The sequence below is a fragment of the Anarrhichthys ocellatus genome, unplaced genomic scaffold (assembly GCF_004355925.1).
Source record: "Anarrhichthys ocellatus isolate YVR2014 unplaced genomic scaffold, GSC_Weel_1.0 scaffold51, whole genome shotgun sequence".
Classification (NCBI taxonomy): Eukaryota; Metazoa; Chordata; class Actinopteri; order Perciformes; family Anarhichadidae; genus Anarrhichthys; species Anarrhichthys ocellatus.
In genome coordinates this window covers 1,133,873-1,150,446 of record NW_022280081.1, presented here as the reverse complement: position 1 = coordinate 1,150,446, position 16,574 = coordinate 1,133,873, and the positions used below count along the sequence as shown (strand labels likewise).

The following is a 16,574-nucleotide window of genomic DNA, read 5'->3' as shown; positions in this document are numbered from 1 at the left end:
TATGTGTATATGTGTATGTATATATGTGTGAATGTGTGTATATGTGTATATGTGTGAATATGTGTGTATGTGTGAATATGTGTATATGTGTATATATATGTGTGTGTATATGTGTCTGTATATGTGTGTGTATATGTGTCTGTGTATATGTGTGTGTATATGTGTCTGTATATATGTGTGTGTATATATATGTATGTGTGTGTATATATATATACTGTATGTGTGTGTGTATATACAGTGGGTACGGAAAGTATTCAGACCCCTTTAAATTTTTAACTCTTTGCTTCATTGCAGCCATTTGCTAAAATCAAAAAAGTTCATTTTATTTCTCATTAATGTACACTCGGCACCCCATCTTGACAGAAAAAAACAGAAATGTAGAAATTTTTGCAAATTTATTAAAAAAGAAAAACTGAAATATCACAGCAATATCTATTTTTTTTTTTTGTGATTTAAAAATGAAGGAGAATTAAGAATAAAAAAAAGGAAAGAATTGTTGGCAAAACCACTTATAGAAAACCAGCCAACCCACAATTCATCAAATTCAAAGCACTTAAATGTAAAGATTTGTTTCAAATCTTACGTGCGGAGCCAAAAAAAAAATCAATTCTTACTAAACTCGTCATGATCTGAAAGGAAGTGGTATCATTTTCAAAAAAGATTTTTTTAAACAACACATTGACTGGATATGAGATGGATGTTCTGAAGGGAAGTGGCATCGTAGTCGGGCGAGGACCAGGATTTCACGGTTGAATTGTTTTGTCTTTTCATTCTGATTGAATCATTCTTCTTTTGAATGTTTCATTGATCGTGTTGATCTATTTGCCCCATGCCAAAGAGAATGTGATGTAAGGAATGGACACACAGAAAGCAGCAGTTGGTGAAGCGATGCATGCGATGAGATGATGCCGTTTCTTGAGGGAACTTGCTTTCTTCCTGCCCTTCGTGTCACATGTTTCATTCTCTTGCTCCGTCTCTCTTCTTCCTCCTCCATCTCAACAAGGTGGCCGGCGTAGTGGGTCGAGCAGATCTGCTGTGCGCTCTGTTCTTCCAGCTCTCTTTCCTCACCTACTGCAAAGCTTTCAACAGAGGTAGGTACCTTGTTTATGTGCAACTGTAACACAGTACTGTGATGTATATAGTGGCAGCATCAAACCTCCTGGAGCCGCTTGTTAATTATTTTAACCGGCTTGGTCTCTGCTTTGTGTTTCCCAGGGAGTGACAGAGATGACAGCTTTTCTGTCCGGTGGGTTGTGGTCAGCCTCTTGCTGTGTGCCGCCGCGATGCTCTGCAAAGAACAAGGCATCACAGTGTTGGTAAGAAGTCTTTTCTTTTCTTCTGTTGTGATGCTTTCATCACATCCAGTGAAAACAATGTCAAAAGCAAGAGCTCACACGCCATAAATGCTCACATGTTAACAATTTATAAAGACACGCCAATTAACATGATCTCTTTTTCTGTTCTCACGTCGGGGGAAAAAACCCCTCAAAGTGTCATGTTCCTCTTACTGTATGATGGGAGCCAAAGATCCATTTAGTTACTGACCTATATGCATTTTAAATGCCATTCCTCCCTCTTCCTCTGTGCATTTTCCTTCAGGGTGTGAACGCAGCCTTTGATGTCCTCCTGATCTGTAATGTTAATGTGTATGAACTCAGCCAGAGGCTGCTCCTAAGGAAGAATCCACTCGATGTGAGTTACAGTTTATATACCCCCCCCCCCCTCCCTTCTGTCATTAATCATGCACTCCCTCGTATGATTAATGTCACATACATTATCTATGTAAAAGTGTTAGAATTTTGCTTCATTGTAAGCATTAAACAGTGCTCACAAGTAACTAACAAACATTGATTATATTGTTTTTGGTAATATCTTTCTGACAGGTGAGTGCGATATTGCGAACGGGACTGCCCACGCGATTGGCTCTCATGGGTCTTGGGGGACTCTCAATGCTCTATGCACGCTGGAGGATCATGGGAACTGGACCACCGGCATTCACCGAAGTAGACAACCCTGCCTCTTTTGCAGAAAATATATTTCTTAGAGTGAGTATGAATTATTTATTGTTTTGTTTTTTGTGGAAGTTATTTGACGTGAGATGCAATATTCTATCTCACACACACACACACACCAAAGCTTCACATGACTGCATCATTCCTAGTATCTCTTGAAACGTTAGAAACATGTGTCGGGATCTGTGCAACAATGAATTCACTCTAATGGTCTAATCAAACATCTAATATTAGGGCTTGACCCCAAGTAATTTTTTTTTTTTATCATGAGATGCTGTGATTGACTTTGACTCTGAATTTGAAATGCTGTTTCTCCTCTCATCTTTCCCCCACACTCTCTCCCCCACCCCCTCCTGCTCCTCTTTGATTGGCAGATAGTGAACTATAATTACTACTACTCTCTGAATGCCTGGCTGCTGCTGTGTCCCTGGTGGTTGTGTTTTGATTGGTCCATGGGCTGCGTGCCTCTCATTAAGTCGGCCACTGATTGGAGGATGGCGTGGCTGCTGCTGCTCTGGTGCGTCCTGATAGGCTTGATAAGCCAAGCCTTATGCTCGCAGGACAGCCAGAGAAGGAGGTAAGCGAGCACAAGCCCAATCTCATACTCGCTGTAGACGAGACGAAGCACATGTTGGGCCTCTCCGGACCCGCTCTTGATTATGAAAATTGTACTGTGTCCACCGCAGTGTGACCGCCACGTCTCGGTTTGAGCTTTAAAAATTCTCTCTCGGTTCAGAGACGGACTGTGGTTCACGGGGAAGTTTGTTTAGGATGGGTTTTTGGAGTGGTTTGTTGTTCCATTTCTTAGCCTAAAATTCTTCAACATACAGTGACAGCCATTTTTTGATCGTTTCGGCACTCGGTGACCTCTCTCTCTTCCTTCCAGGACACTGACCTTGGGCCTGGTGCTGCTGGTGGTCCCTTTTTTGCCGGCCTGTAACATTTTTTTCAGGGTGGGCTTCGTCATCGCCGAGAGAGTGCTCTACTTGACGTCGGCTGGCTACTGCCTGCTGCTGGCCTACTCCATGGGACACTGCTGCTGCCGCTGGTCCAAATGCAGGGTAGGGGGCTAAATCGTACCACAATAAATCACACCGAAGTACACGATACCAAACCTGGTTGAACCCTCAGGCCACATCCACACCACTACCTCTCCGTCCAGACGAGCGTTTTAGTGCATCACATAACCAGTCACGTGCACCGGGCATTGGCATGCCTGTCGCAAAGCACTCGAATGACAGCTCTATTCCTGCAGTAGTAGCATTATGAAATGCAGAATTTATCTGCACAGCAGCTGCTGGCATAGAGACCAATGTCAGCAACACCTGTAATTCGCTATTCATGTTGAAAATAACCACCGGTAGTCGAGGATGATGCCGTTTGTTTTGTTCCGGAAAAGGATCATCAGGGAAGGGCACATCGTGACTACTGAGCGCCAATCATTACAAACTGGCGTGGGATGTGCACGGCACAGGACAGGAGGGCTCTCCAGTGCACAGAACATCATTGGCACCCATCTGCTGAGCATCAGTGATATTAGTGAGAAGAGCCAAGGGGATATTAAAAGACAAAACCCACCCAGTCACAACCTGTTCAGCCTGCTGCCGTAATATCAGCTGCCATTTGATCAGACTTCAAAACAGCTTCTTTCCTCTGGCTGTGAGACTCCTTAACTCATCCTCCACCCTCCATATATAACATAGTTGTTTTTTGTTTGTAGCAAATTGGGACTACAATCTAAATGTCCTTGTGCAACCCTGCCATACAATGACGAATACAAACCTTGTAACTTGAACGTGGGCGACGGCGTCATCGCTTTCAACGGTCTCCGTTTCTGTCCGTCCTGACTAAAATTCAACCCCAGGAGGTTTTTAAAACTAAAACGGCAGTGTTTACAAACGTCTCCATTTTAGGGGGCCCTGAAACGCCGGCGTAGTGTGAATGCTAGGCATCAACGCAGCAAAAGTTATGCGTTTTAAAACATTGTAGTGTGGACGTGGCCTCTGTTTCCAGCAAGCATTCCAAACCAGTGACCTTTCTCTCTCTATAAGCCACCAACTCTTTTATTCACCACCTGTTAATGCAGCTTTCATGACTCAGTGATGCATAAGAAATGACTAATGACTCACCTATGAGGGGATGATAACAGCAGGCGGCATCCACGTGTTGCATGGATATATTTTCAGGCCGTTAACTCTGAGTCACAGGTAATTGATATTTAAGCTTGAGGCTTAAGAAGATTTACAGTACATGCTTGTTAAAAATGTCTGCTTTTTTTTCTCTCTCTCTCTATTCCCCATTCCAGAAGCCACTGTGTGTGTCGTTGCTCGCGCTGTTGTGTGTGTACGTAGCTCGCTGTGCCCTCCGTAGTCATCAGTGGCGGTCGGAGAAAAGCCTCTTCACCAGCGCCCTGTCTGTCTGTCCGCTCAACGCCAAGGTGAATATCTGTGTTTCTGTGTGTCAGTAACACGTCTGCCCGCGTGTGGGAATAAACTGCAGCCGAGCAATCGAAGTGGCACTCCGATGCCTAACGTGACGATGACTGATTCCTCAGGTCCACTATAACGTCGGAAAGAACCTGGCTGACAGAGGGAACGCCACCGCTGCCATCGCATATTACAGAGAGGCGGTCAGGTATTCCTCCTCATCAGAATTAGCAAGCCAGTTGGCCTCTTGCTAGTTGAACTGTGTGCCAATATATGTTGGATGCATGTGGCCGAGTCATGTTAACTGCGTATCTCTGCGGCTCTCAGGCTTCATCCTACCTACGTCCACGCCATGAACAACTTGGGTAACATCCTGAAGGAGAGGAACGAGCTGATCGAGGCCGAGCAGCTGCTGTCTAAAGCTGTTTCTATTCAGTACGTTGCCCAACACGCAGGAACACACCTCTGACTCCAGATATCCTGAAATAGCTCACTGCTGATAGCTTTGTATTTTGTTGTTTTTTATATCTGTGCAGGCCTGACTTTGCTGCAGCTTGGATGAATCTGGGTATAGTTCAGAACAGCCTGCAGAAGTTTGAGGAAGCAGAGCAGAGCTATTGGAATGCCATCCGCTTCCGGAAAAAATACCCAGACTGCTACTATAACCTCGGACGATTGGTAAGACGGCACAAAAAAAAACAGCAAGCTTTAACAAACAGAAAAGAGGGTTCTAGTCAGTTTCTGGATGGCGATACGTTGACTCGGAAAATTTAAACCAAATTAGAAAATAGAGATATTGGTCAGTTTTTGCCATACAGAGAGAAAAGATACTTTTTTTTAAACACTATCTCTCTCTTGTCATGATAGTACGCTGACCTGAACAGAGATATAGATGCGCTGAACGCATGGAGGAATGCTACTGTGCTAAAACCTGACCACAGCCTGGCTTGGAACAACATGGTCATACTACTGGACAACACTGGTATTGACAAAATGCGCACACACACACAGATACTGTACATACACTACATACAAATCAAGTGCTAATGATTTAATACAAATAAAATAAAAATCACAACTCATGATTGGAACCTGCTTTATATCTAAAATTGATTGACAGGTCTTTCAATACACAGAGTAACACTATACACAACTTTGTTTCTTTTTTTTTTTTGTGCTACTGAAACTGTTTAGATCAGAAATATTATAATTTGTGTGATAAATAAACTATGTAATGGCATTTATCAATAATAAATCTAACAAATAATAATATTAATAATACGCTTTACCCATTTGTGAATAGATGATAATTTAAGAGTCACTTTACTTTCATAGAACTCTCTGTTCTGGAGAACAGCTTGTTCTGGCATTAAACAGCCGAGAAACACGGCGTTGTTGTTTTGGAAAGGCAGGAAATCTAAATGGCCAACAAGATTAGACCGGAAGAGCAGGAATCAGCAATGCTTGAAATTTATGTATTAAAGCTTTGTGTTGTGAGTTTTGAAGGCACTCTTCCCTGCCGTGTGGAGAATGCTCTGATTTCCAAACGCTCGGGCCGTTTTGTCAGAAGCCGCTCCTGCGGGGGGGCGGAGTCTCCCGGGAGGGCACTGGAACCGTCCAATCAGGGCCCGGTATGTTCCTGATCAAACGTGGGCAAAGCGCAGCCACCCACCGCATTTGTTCCTTAAATCTGACAGAAATAATTCCACCTCCTCTCCCCGCCAAACCAAATAAGAGAAAAGAAAGAGCAATAGGTATCATTTTTAAATAGCAAGGCATTGGGGATATTTTTTTCTCTTTAGTTATAGATCGTTACACAAACAAAAGGCAGAATCCGTGTAGATTGAAGCAGAGGTGCTCAGACAGTCACACATGTAGTCACGTGTTGGCAAGCTGTGTCTGAAGGGCACAGGCCATGACTCAGGACGTGATTGTCATTCTCTCTCTCTCTCTCTCTCTCGCTCGCTCGCTCGCTCGCTCGCTCGCCTCCCTTTCTGGCCAGACATCAGACGGGTCCTGTGACAGAGATCAATAACTCAGTGGGCCTTGTGTTCAACCTTAATTAGGAGACTAAACCGCTCCTGTGTGGAGAGGGAAAAACTATGCTCTAGACACTGCAGTCAGATTCTCTCCGTACCGGCTATTATTACAACTGTGTTTTGGTAACTGTGTATGGATGTTAACACACCGTTTTAGTAGCGTATATGTTGGCCCATGTAAAAATACATGCGAGCATCTACTTCCAACGAACGTTTTGTGTACTCGTCTGTTCTGCTTTTCGAGGTAACTTGGGTCAAGCAGAGCTGATCGGCCGAGAGGCGCTGAGGCTCCTCCCCAACGACCACACCATCATGTTTTCATTGGCTAACGTCCTGGGGAAATTACAGAAATATAAGGTCAGTCAGTGTTGAATAAACATCTCAACTCACAATATGATTTTTTGATGTTGATGCTTTTATTCCTCTGTGTCTGCTATAAAGTGAGGAGTGGAGGTGAAGATAATTGTTATTTTTCTGTCCTCAGGAGTCAGAGGGCTTCTTCCTTCATGCTCTCCGGATCAACCCAAATTCTGCTAGTTGCCATGGCAATTTAGGTAAGCTATATGGCAACTTTGGTTGCACCAGATAGTCTACACAGTCAAAAGCTAAAAGGACAATCGTGCATGCTAGCAGAAGACATAGATTTAGGACGGTTGCTGCTTCTCAGCTGGTTCAGTGTTTCTATATTCCCCCTCAGCTGTGCTGTATCATCGCTGGGGAAAGCTGGAGCTGGCAAAGAAACACTACGAGCTGTCTCTAAAGTTGGACCCTGAGGCTCCCGGGACCAGAGACAACTACAACATGCTGCGACGCAAACTGGACCAGCTTAAACACCCCACACCCTGAGGGGAGCCTATTGGGACCCCTGTGTGCCATAAAAACATTTTATTTCCCCATAGTTCCACTTGCTTTTATTTTATCTCACTAATTCTGGCTTTGTACCATTTAGAAATAAAGACCATGGTCTGTGTATCAGGCTCTAGTTTTGTTCTTTGGGGGAGGGGGGGGGCGATATGTTGGCTGTTCTTTTTTACTCTTATGAGAAACTTTTTCATGTATGAGACTGCTTGTGTATCAAGTATCTAATTTGATTTGACGGGTGTGTGTGTGTGTGTGTGTGTGTGTGTGTGTGTGTGTGTAGGTGGGTGGGTGGCAGGCAGGTGTGCTGGATGCATACGCATGGTCATCTGCGCTGTGCCGTTTTGTTGCTCCACGCGAAGGCCATGTGGAACTGATCCACGGTTGAACCCCGTCTTCTTTTCATCTCTCGGCCCGTGTTGTGTCAGCTGGGCTGAGCGCCGTGCATGTGTGGATCCAAAGGATTCTGTTGTCAAATGTGTTTGATTTGGCCCTCTTTCAGGAGTTCCAAATGTCCCCCGTGCTGGAAAAGCTTCTACAGCTTGGACCGAGAGAGCCGGTCCATTCTTGCGCGCGCGGCAGCTGGTTAGTTCTGACCACTGGCGGGCTAATGTGGTTATCTCGTTTGTTTTTTGATCGCCCTGTCTCTTTGTTCCTGAGTGGGATGGCACTCAGAGGTTAAAAAAAAATCCCTCCCTGCTCTTGAGGCCTCTGTAGTTAATGGGAGAAAGGTGTTTGTCCTGGGAAGTTTTTCTGAAGTGTCCAGGAGGGGGGGGGGGGGGGGTCAGCTGAGACAGGAAACCCACGGCCGGTGCTGTATGAAAACAGCTCTATAGCACAGAGCCTTCAAAGGGTAGAAGGGGATGATCTCCCCGGGGATTACTCGTGCACGCACACACACACCATGTGCACAGGCCTGCTCGTCTTGAAGAATGCCGCAGAAGGGAAAAGGCGACCCCGGCGCGAAACATCAGTCAACAAGTGTGCACCCCGAGGTCAAAGTTCAACGCACTTCTATTTTTTCACCTGCTTCCTGCGGCTCGCGGGGAACTTTTGAAGCTGCGGCGGGGCTGGTATGGCTTTGCTTTCGGGGGGCCTGCTAAGTTTGTTTACACATACAGTACAATACGTCGGTCGACGCTTTGATGCTGGGAAGATGTTACCGGTGTGTGTGTGTGTGTGTGTGTGTGTGTGTGTGTGTGAGTGAGAGAGAGAGAGAGAGACCTCCCTAAATATGCAACTAATTTCACGTGATGAGAGTTCCTTGTTGCTCAACTCATTTTTGTTTCGCCGCTTTGATGTAAAGACTCTCAAACCACAACAAACAGCCTACATGTACAGCACACTCAAAGTATTGTTTGAAACCCGCTTCCACCAGAGTGGTGTAAAGGTCAGCGTGGTGAAAGGGCTTCATGCTATGGAGCCAATGCAGACAGAATAAGATTAAAAAAAAGCTTCGGATAGTGACATTCAAGACTGAAAAGCTTTGTCCCCCCCACCTCATATTATTTCTCTTCATGCGGCGTGACACGCAGCGCGGTGCGATGTACGGCCCCGGCTGCAAAACCACCAGCTATTTGCTTTATGTACTTATGGATTCCCTTCTTTACTTTCCGTGTGATCCCTTCCATTGGGCGCCTGCAGCCGGCTGTCTAGCTGCACAGCTGTGCTGGCGCATCAGTGGGGGAGCTCCACTTTTATCATAATCATACTTTGAATACCTTTCATTATCATAAAATATGTGAGTATTAAAGGGATGGATTCCCCGGCCCCGCCAACATCTTCATTATCCATTCTGACTGACAAAAACCTGCTGTCCTAGGGAGTGACATTAATAAAAGATGGGATGGCGCAGCCTTGTGAAGTCCTCCCCTTGTTCTCCGGGCCTTTTTCACTGTACACCTTTTACCTGCTTGGATGCTCCGTCACAATGATACAATGGAATCGACTCCCAGGAGGGGTGGGGGAGTGTTCTATTAATCACACTGATGAGTTTTTGATCACAGTAATCAATGGATTCTGATTGTTCACAGCCCAAATCTGTAATACTAGATTCAACAAAACTCGTTATGAAATAAAACGTTGTCATCCCTTTGTTGCAGCGGCATATTCGACGGAAGAACAAGAAGCAGGGGAGCACTAATTTGAACCCAGCCAGGGTGTTTTGGAACAGCGGGTGTGCTATTTTGCATCTGATGAGCACCAACAGCCAATCCCACCAACACCCCCCCCCATAACAAAATATAGAAACACAGGGCTCATCCAAACTGCTACAACAAAACAAGGTGGTCGCCTTGAAAGTGAGTGACTGGGATTGCAAGAAAAAGTCCCTTTTTTTTTTATATACAGTATATATTTGTAATATTAGCTCTATTGTTGCTGTAACATGAGTCGCTTTATTTTATTTTGTGGGTTTTTTTGGTGAAGGGACTGGAAGCGGACGTGGCAGCTCGAAAGCGCAACCGTACGTCTGCAAGAGCGGCTCTGACAGAGCTCTCATCAATGTGACAGGATGTGATCAAGGGCAGCCCTGTGATGTGTCCACTGGGCCTCTGCGCGGGCCCTCACTGTCCTTCCCTCCCTCCTCCGCCCCCACCCCCCCCAACCACAACAGTCCTAATGGGCTCTGATGGGCACCTCCATCTTGCCTGTCTAATTGATGTAAATACTACTGCGCATTCATACCCGCAGTCCTTCCCACCATCCCGGCCTGCCCCTCCCTCTGTTTCTTACTAACAGTAGGGGTCAGAGGTTAGGCTGACTGAGTGATCATTAGAATGGCAGCCCTTATTAGAGGAGCAGCTTGTCTGACACCCCGTCCACGTCCCGGAGAGGGACCCACCCTGTCCGCTTCATCTAGATCATATTACATGACACGACCTCAGAATGGATACTACCAGCGCGCCTACGACACCGTGGGCCGCTCGGGCACGGTGGCATTTTCCGGGATAGGGGTCCCCCCCCCCCCCCCCCTCGCCTGTCAGTTCTTCCCTGACAGCCCCTCTGTCCGTCTGGCTTGGATGCACTCTGTCATTTTAAGGAGGGCTACTGTCGGCGGGCATCGGGACCGTTGTGTCTACATGCCCTGGCATTTTCAGCGGCGTTTCCCTGCGACGGAGCATCCAGCCACCCTCTTGAGAGTCTGCGATGTCGCGGCCAATGATTAATAGTTAGAGATGGGCAATAAAACGTCCGGTGTGGCCAGATGCTAGCCAGGGCTTTGGTGAGCTGATATAATGGACATAGTCTGCCAATTTGGCTCCCTTACAAAGCCTGGAAGTTCCCCAAGATTGATTCAGTTTCTATGTAGCGGTGCCCTGGGGGCCGAATGTTGAGGATGCGCTCTTGTGAAAAATGTTGTGGTGTATTACGTTCAGCTGAGAAAAGCACTAAATGCTCATGGTTATGACAAAAAGATATACTTGCGGATGTTTGCATGCAACAGTGGAATTTCAAGTCGATTTATGATCGTTTTTATAATTTTTTAAGTCGAAGAAAAGCTCTGCGGTCGTGGATGGAGAAAGGGGGGGTGGCTGAGATCATTTGCAGCAGGAGCCTTCCCAGGCTTGTTTTGCAAAACAACACGAAGCAGCTAGACCTTTATTGAAAAATAAAGTGCAGTGAGATGGAAATTTATTAACTGACACCAGTTAATGTGTGCATTATTCATTTCTGGCGAGCATGAAAAATGATCTAAAGAGGTTTGAAATTGCAGACGCGCAGGCTGACTGCACAATGGCTGGGCTCGCCGGTTCGTTTCATCCTCTGGCAGGGGGGGGGGGCATGAGGATGTGAGGACGGGAGGGGAGGAGTGCGCGAGCCCCTTCTCTGGACAGTAGGGCTTTTCCAGTAACAGCTGTGCTTCTCTCACGAGGGGGCGGCAGCAGCACTGGGAGAGAGGCTGCTTGGGACAGATGGACCGGCCCGGCACCACCTCCCCTCGCTCACCTCCCACCACAGCTTCTCTTATTAAAAATACATCTCCACCACTATGACTGTGTGAGTGCGTGCTAACTGTATTTAAAGTTTTGCCAGTGCTCTGATGCTGCTCTTCTAAGGCGGTGAGTTTATGGCGGTGTTTCATTTTTCTTTTCAGTTTTGTTCTCCTGCTTGACCTCTTGCTTTTTGAACCCTCTCCTCCAGACTTTCTTCCAGTCCTCGTCCTCTCCACCACTGCTGCAGTCAGAGGTGGTGGGCATGGCAGTCAGTGCCAGTGGCATATGGCGTTACATCCATACAAAAGACAGGCCCATCAGTCATGGCTGTGGCCGGACGAGGGGAGAGAGCAGGCCTCTGATGAATGGTGTTTAGGACTTACCTGCTGTTAAAACATTACCTCCCAAACACCAGCTCCCTGAAGCACGCACAGCATTAAGAGCCGTGTAATGCAGTGAAACGCGGCCCTTGTGTGCACACGTCATGTACGCCATGTTATAGCAAATAATAAATATGCTTCCTTAAAACCCCTTGCACAGAACCCCAGGTCAGGCCTTCATAGACCAATTAATGCAGAGCATCTGCTGTATGGAGGGAGCATGCTTAAAGAACGTCCCAGCCATTTTTTAGGCCGTTTTAATAAGGAGAGCTGCTTCCTGCCTGCTCCAATGGCTCTTATTGCTAGAGTAAGCATGGAATGGGTCTCCTCGATTAGACCAAATTAATCCATTCTTCTGGGATTCTTTTTTTCTGGTTCTATGGCAAAAAGCGGCGCGCCTTTGTTCTTCCTTGGGCCCCGGCGTTTTTTCTGCCAAATTTAACAGAAGGCTTGGAGGGTAACAGGGGTCCAACCCAGTATCACCTTCTGGAGCGGAGCAACTAGCAGAGAAAGACAATCAGCCTGAACCCTGCTGTCTCCAGCACAAAGTGAAAAGACTCTAATTGGGCTTTTTTTACGCTGCATTTTCCTGCAGGATTGCTGGATCATGAAAAAGCAATTAAACCTCAGAGCTGCAATTCGTTCTCATTTATATCCTTTCATCGGAAATAGACAAATTTCAAATCACTTATGTGAGTCAAGACTTTTGCTTTTTGTGATTTTTATTTTTTTTTTTCATTCTTTTTTTTTTTTTAATGTGGGACAGACCAGCTGTCGACTTAAAGGGTCGTATCACACATTTAGAGGAATGAAACATAGTCACATTACAAGGAAATTAAGGTTCTTCAGTAAATGACCCCAAAGGTGCCAGTGTGAATCAAAAAAACTCTGCAATCATTTTAAACAAAATTCCTTAAACCTTTAAGAACTGTACTGGAAGTGTCGACAGGGCTGCAGTTCTCCATGTGACATCTGGAGGCAGTGCTGCCCACAAAACCGTGACCTCAGGACTGCACTGGGGAAAATAAGTCAGAAAGCATTCAAGATGTATAATCTTTATGGAATATTGTTTTTATTTTGCCTTTAAAGGGACACGTATGTACCAGTCAAAAAGCAGTGGGGAGATAACGCACCAAAGCATGTATAGAATATTGATTTTGACAGACATGGTGTGTCATGAGCCACTTCTGCACTTCAGTTGTAAGACCTGATGTAAATGTGTTATACATGTGCTCATCATGATCACAGACTTCTGAGGTTGAAAAAGCTAAGATAAAAATCTCAAAAGATACTTATGTGGACAGATATATTGTAGAGAACTATTTGACTAATAACTATGTTTTATTTTCTTCAAAATAACTCTTGATGTAACTGTGAAATCACCGCTCAGAAAGGATTTCCTAAATGCATTATTTGAGTAAATATATTTTAGAACCAGAGGATCCTCATAATTACACTTTCACTGGCTGTCTTCTAATTGGTAAAACTAATCATAGAGATCCCTCGTGCTTCTGCACGGAGCAGAAGAATCTGAATCTTCCCGTTCATTAGGGACATTTTTATTCTCCTGGAATCTGTTGGAAAAATAAATACCAGACAGCATCCAAGTAAATGAGTCCGTCTCAAATATTGATACTCATTGAAAAGAGCGTGTGCTGTCAGGATCAATGTCAAAACATTTCAAGTGATAAAACACATTAAACACTCGGGTTGAACAGTAGAAAACGTCACAATCCAATGAATAAATATGTAATTGAAAAGTTACCATCTGATTAATGTGACATTAAATTCTTCATTTTAAATAATTTATGACATTGTGTGCAGACTAATAATTACGCCTCACTTACTTAAGCTTTAATCATTTTCTTCTTTAGGCCATGGAGGCGCTTTGTTCCTCACTGTTGACTCTAGAATATCCACAGCAATAACTCATAATCAGAAACACACAAGAGGACCACCAGCCATTGGCCCCATTTTCAATCCCAGCATTGTTAACCAAGCGCTTAACTATCTCCTAACTCCAAATGTTCCAGTCCGCGGAGTCCATACATTGTAAATTAGGTCTGTTAATATACTCTCTGCTCCAAGACACACAGAGGGACACTGGTGGGTGCAACCCCATACACACACATACACACACACACTTGATATTCAGTAGGGCTGGCTTTGCATGCACTTTTTAGTTTTTTTCCCCCACCATGATCAAATATCACATCCCAGACGGTGAGATGTCAACATGAAATACCTTCATTTGCATCGGCTTTAAAAAAGTGCCTGAGTTCTTGTTATGCCAGCGACCCACCAGTGTCTCCATAAAATTCACTTTAGCCACGGGGGGCCTGAGACCTTGCTAAATACTGCCCCAATACTGCTGTCAACAGTCCGTCAATCACATGACAAATCCTCCTGATTAAGCAGGGCTTTGCTGGCTGCTTCACATAACACTGGATTCAGCTGACTTTAGTCTGGACGCAGAATTCTGTCGTCGTGTTATTTCTACAGACGTTTTCCTCAGAGCAGGAGCATTTTATACTCTCCATCAAACTTTAAAATCTTCATTTCAAGCATTTAGAAATTTCTTAAAATCACTGAATTATTACGTTTCATCAGTTCAAATCATTTGATATTGGAATATTTAAATAGTTCGAATTTTATTGCAAACGTACCATTTGAGGAGTTTCCTTATGAGCATAAACATGAAAATAATGATCTAAATGGCATCAGACTTAGTAAAATGGATCTGCTGGTGCATTTGCACCAAATTCAAATCTAATGACTTAATAATAAAGTAGCAGATATCCCTTTTTCTAAAGAAAAGATTAAAAAGTGAGTACTATCTTAACTTAAAAGTTGATTTGATAGGTAATCAGTGGGGGGAAAAAAGGGACAACAAATTGCTCTTTTAAAGAAGCAATGAGTGGACGCATCATACAAATCAAGCTGCCTTGCTGAGAGCATCTAAGCATCTAAGCCTCAGACAGACAGCTGAAGGAGAGGAGAAGCCGTACTAAGATAAGAGGCAACATCTAATCTGACTCGGATAGCTGATACAGCCCTGCCACGTCTAAATCCTGGAGGTTTTGGTCTGAAGAGGAAGGGTTTAACTTAAACCCCCTTTCAAATGTGCTAAATGTGTTTTTGTAATTAAACCCATACAATTAACACTGACAAGCACAGGTCACAGGGAGCACGGCTCCCCCGTTCAAACGGACCTCCGCAAGAGAAAGAGGACAAGAGAAGGAGAGATGGAGGGAGAGAGAGAGAGCACATGCTGCCCCCACAAAGTTACAAAAGCTGCCGAGCGAAGGGAGAGAAAGAAAAGCAGCGAATGAACGAAGGGTGAGGGGGGGGTAGTGAGAGAGAGGCACCTCCATTGAAGCTGTATGGATTTCAGCATTCGGGCTGTATAGAGCTCTGCAAGTTAACCTCCAGACCACAGTGTTTATTCTGGAGCTGTGTTCCAGATCTGGGGGGATATCCAGTTCCCCGACATCAAAGACGCGGAGCTGTTGGAGCAAAGCTTTTAGCTGCTCCTCAAAGCTCGACATTAAGTGAATTGGAGCAGCTGTGGCAATTTGTGACAATATCTTTACTATAAATACAGCACCACGCGGCTGTGGGTAATGGATTACCAGCAGCAGGAGTACTGTGATTTTTTTTTTTTTCAAGCACATCTGCGATGGGGCAACAACAGAAAAAGAAATCCTTGTGTGCCACCGTTTGTATTGCATTGTTTAATGATTGAGGAGCCCAATCATTATTCACTGATTACAACTGTGACAACCTTCATTTTAAAAGTACATTTTCAAGCCCTACAGTAAATACTACACCACAGTTTCTTTCTTTTCTTTCTTTGTTTACGCTCATCAACTTATTTGCAGCTTTAGTGTAATATGACTGAAATGAAATGAAATTTTCTCGTCTCATATTGTTTGTAAAACCTGTATCGTCATTTCTAACTTTATCAACACGCCACAGATTGTCTGGTACTAATTCTATTACAGCAAATTTGACTTTCTATCAATAAGATCTCAAAACATATCTTTATCTTGACACATCTTTTGAAAACGGTTGCATGTGACATTAAGCGAGTGATTTATCTTTTCTGCAATTGCTTCTTTTAGTGTGCGACATAAAAAGCAAAAGATTCAGGTAGAACTCTAAGTGAAGCTGACAACACCTTTTAAAGAGCACACAGTTAAAAAAAAAAAAAAAAAAAACTGCCCAACCAGCCATGAAATCATAATGGATCTCATTCAGAGACTACTGTCATGGGTCCTCTCATTATTGTGGAACCATTCAAAAAAACACTGGTACTTCCATTGCTGGGCAGCACAACATGAAAGGATTTAATAGAGCGGAGTGAGGCCTGCAAGCTGGAAATCTGTCTTCAGTCTTTGTGTTGACTGAATAATCCGTCTAATTATAATTATAGTTCACTGACGCTCTACGTTTTCATCCCTGAACGTTTCTTAACCATTTTTTTCTCCTTTCAAATTGATATATTATGCACAGTGTCAGTCACAGGAAAGGGGGCTCAGTCATGGATCTGTTTTTTTAATCTACACAATCGCAATCTAACAGCCCAAAAATATTTTTTGATGAAAGTATTGTATCAATATATACAAGCAAAATAAACTACGGAAGTTGTGGATAAGTGAAGTATTTGACAAGTGAAAGATTTGTTTCTTTTCTTTAAAAAAAATAATAAGAAAAAAAAAACGTGTTTGTGTGAGGGTCTCGAGGGGCCTCTGCAAATCTCCCTCCACAAACAGCCAGAGAAGAGCTGCCACGATCTTAGTGGGTTCTTAGTGTTCGACCGATGTCACGGGCCTCACGGCCTGATGGACACAGCTGTCTTGCCCCAGGCAAAAATCAGGAGAGAGAGAGAGAGAGAGAGAGAGAGAGAGAGAGAGAGAGAGAG

General features: G+C 44.3%; 1 protein-coding gene across 1 annotated transcript in view; it reads left to right on the top strand.

Moving 5' to 3' along the window:
- tmtc4 (transmembrane O-mannosyltransferase targeting cadherins 4) overlaps positions 1–7,447 on the top strand; it is a 49,122-nt gene extending 41,675 nt beyond the window's left edge. Inside the window, 14 exon segments of the mRNA XM_031870199.1 lie at positions 1,004–1,091; positions 1,216–1,316; positions 1,600–1,692; positions 1,884–2,045; positions 2,387–2,589; positions 2,899–3,073; positions 4,318–4,449; positions 4,567–4,646; positions 4,766–4,873; positions 4,975–5,116; positions 5,306–5,420; positions 6,722–6,834; positions 6,962–7,031; positions 7,175–7,447. Of these exon segments, the coding sequence (XP_031726059.1) occupies positions 1,004–1,091; positions 1,216–1,316; positions 1,600–1,692; positions 1,884–2,045; positions 2,387–2,589; positions 2,899–3,073; positions 4,318–4,449; positions 4,567–4,646; positions 4,766–4,873; positions 4,975–5,116; positions 5,306–5,420; positions 6,722–6,834; positions 6,962–7,031; positions 7,175–7,323 (1,731 nt within the window). The 3' untranslated portion in view covers positions 7,324–7,447.
- The last annotated feature ends 9,127 nt before the right edge of the window (positions 7,448–16,574 follow it).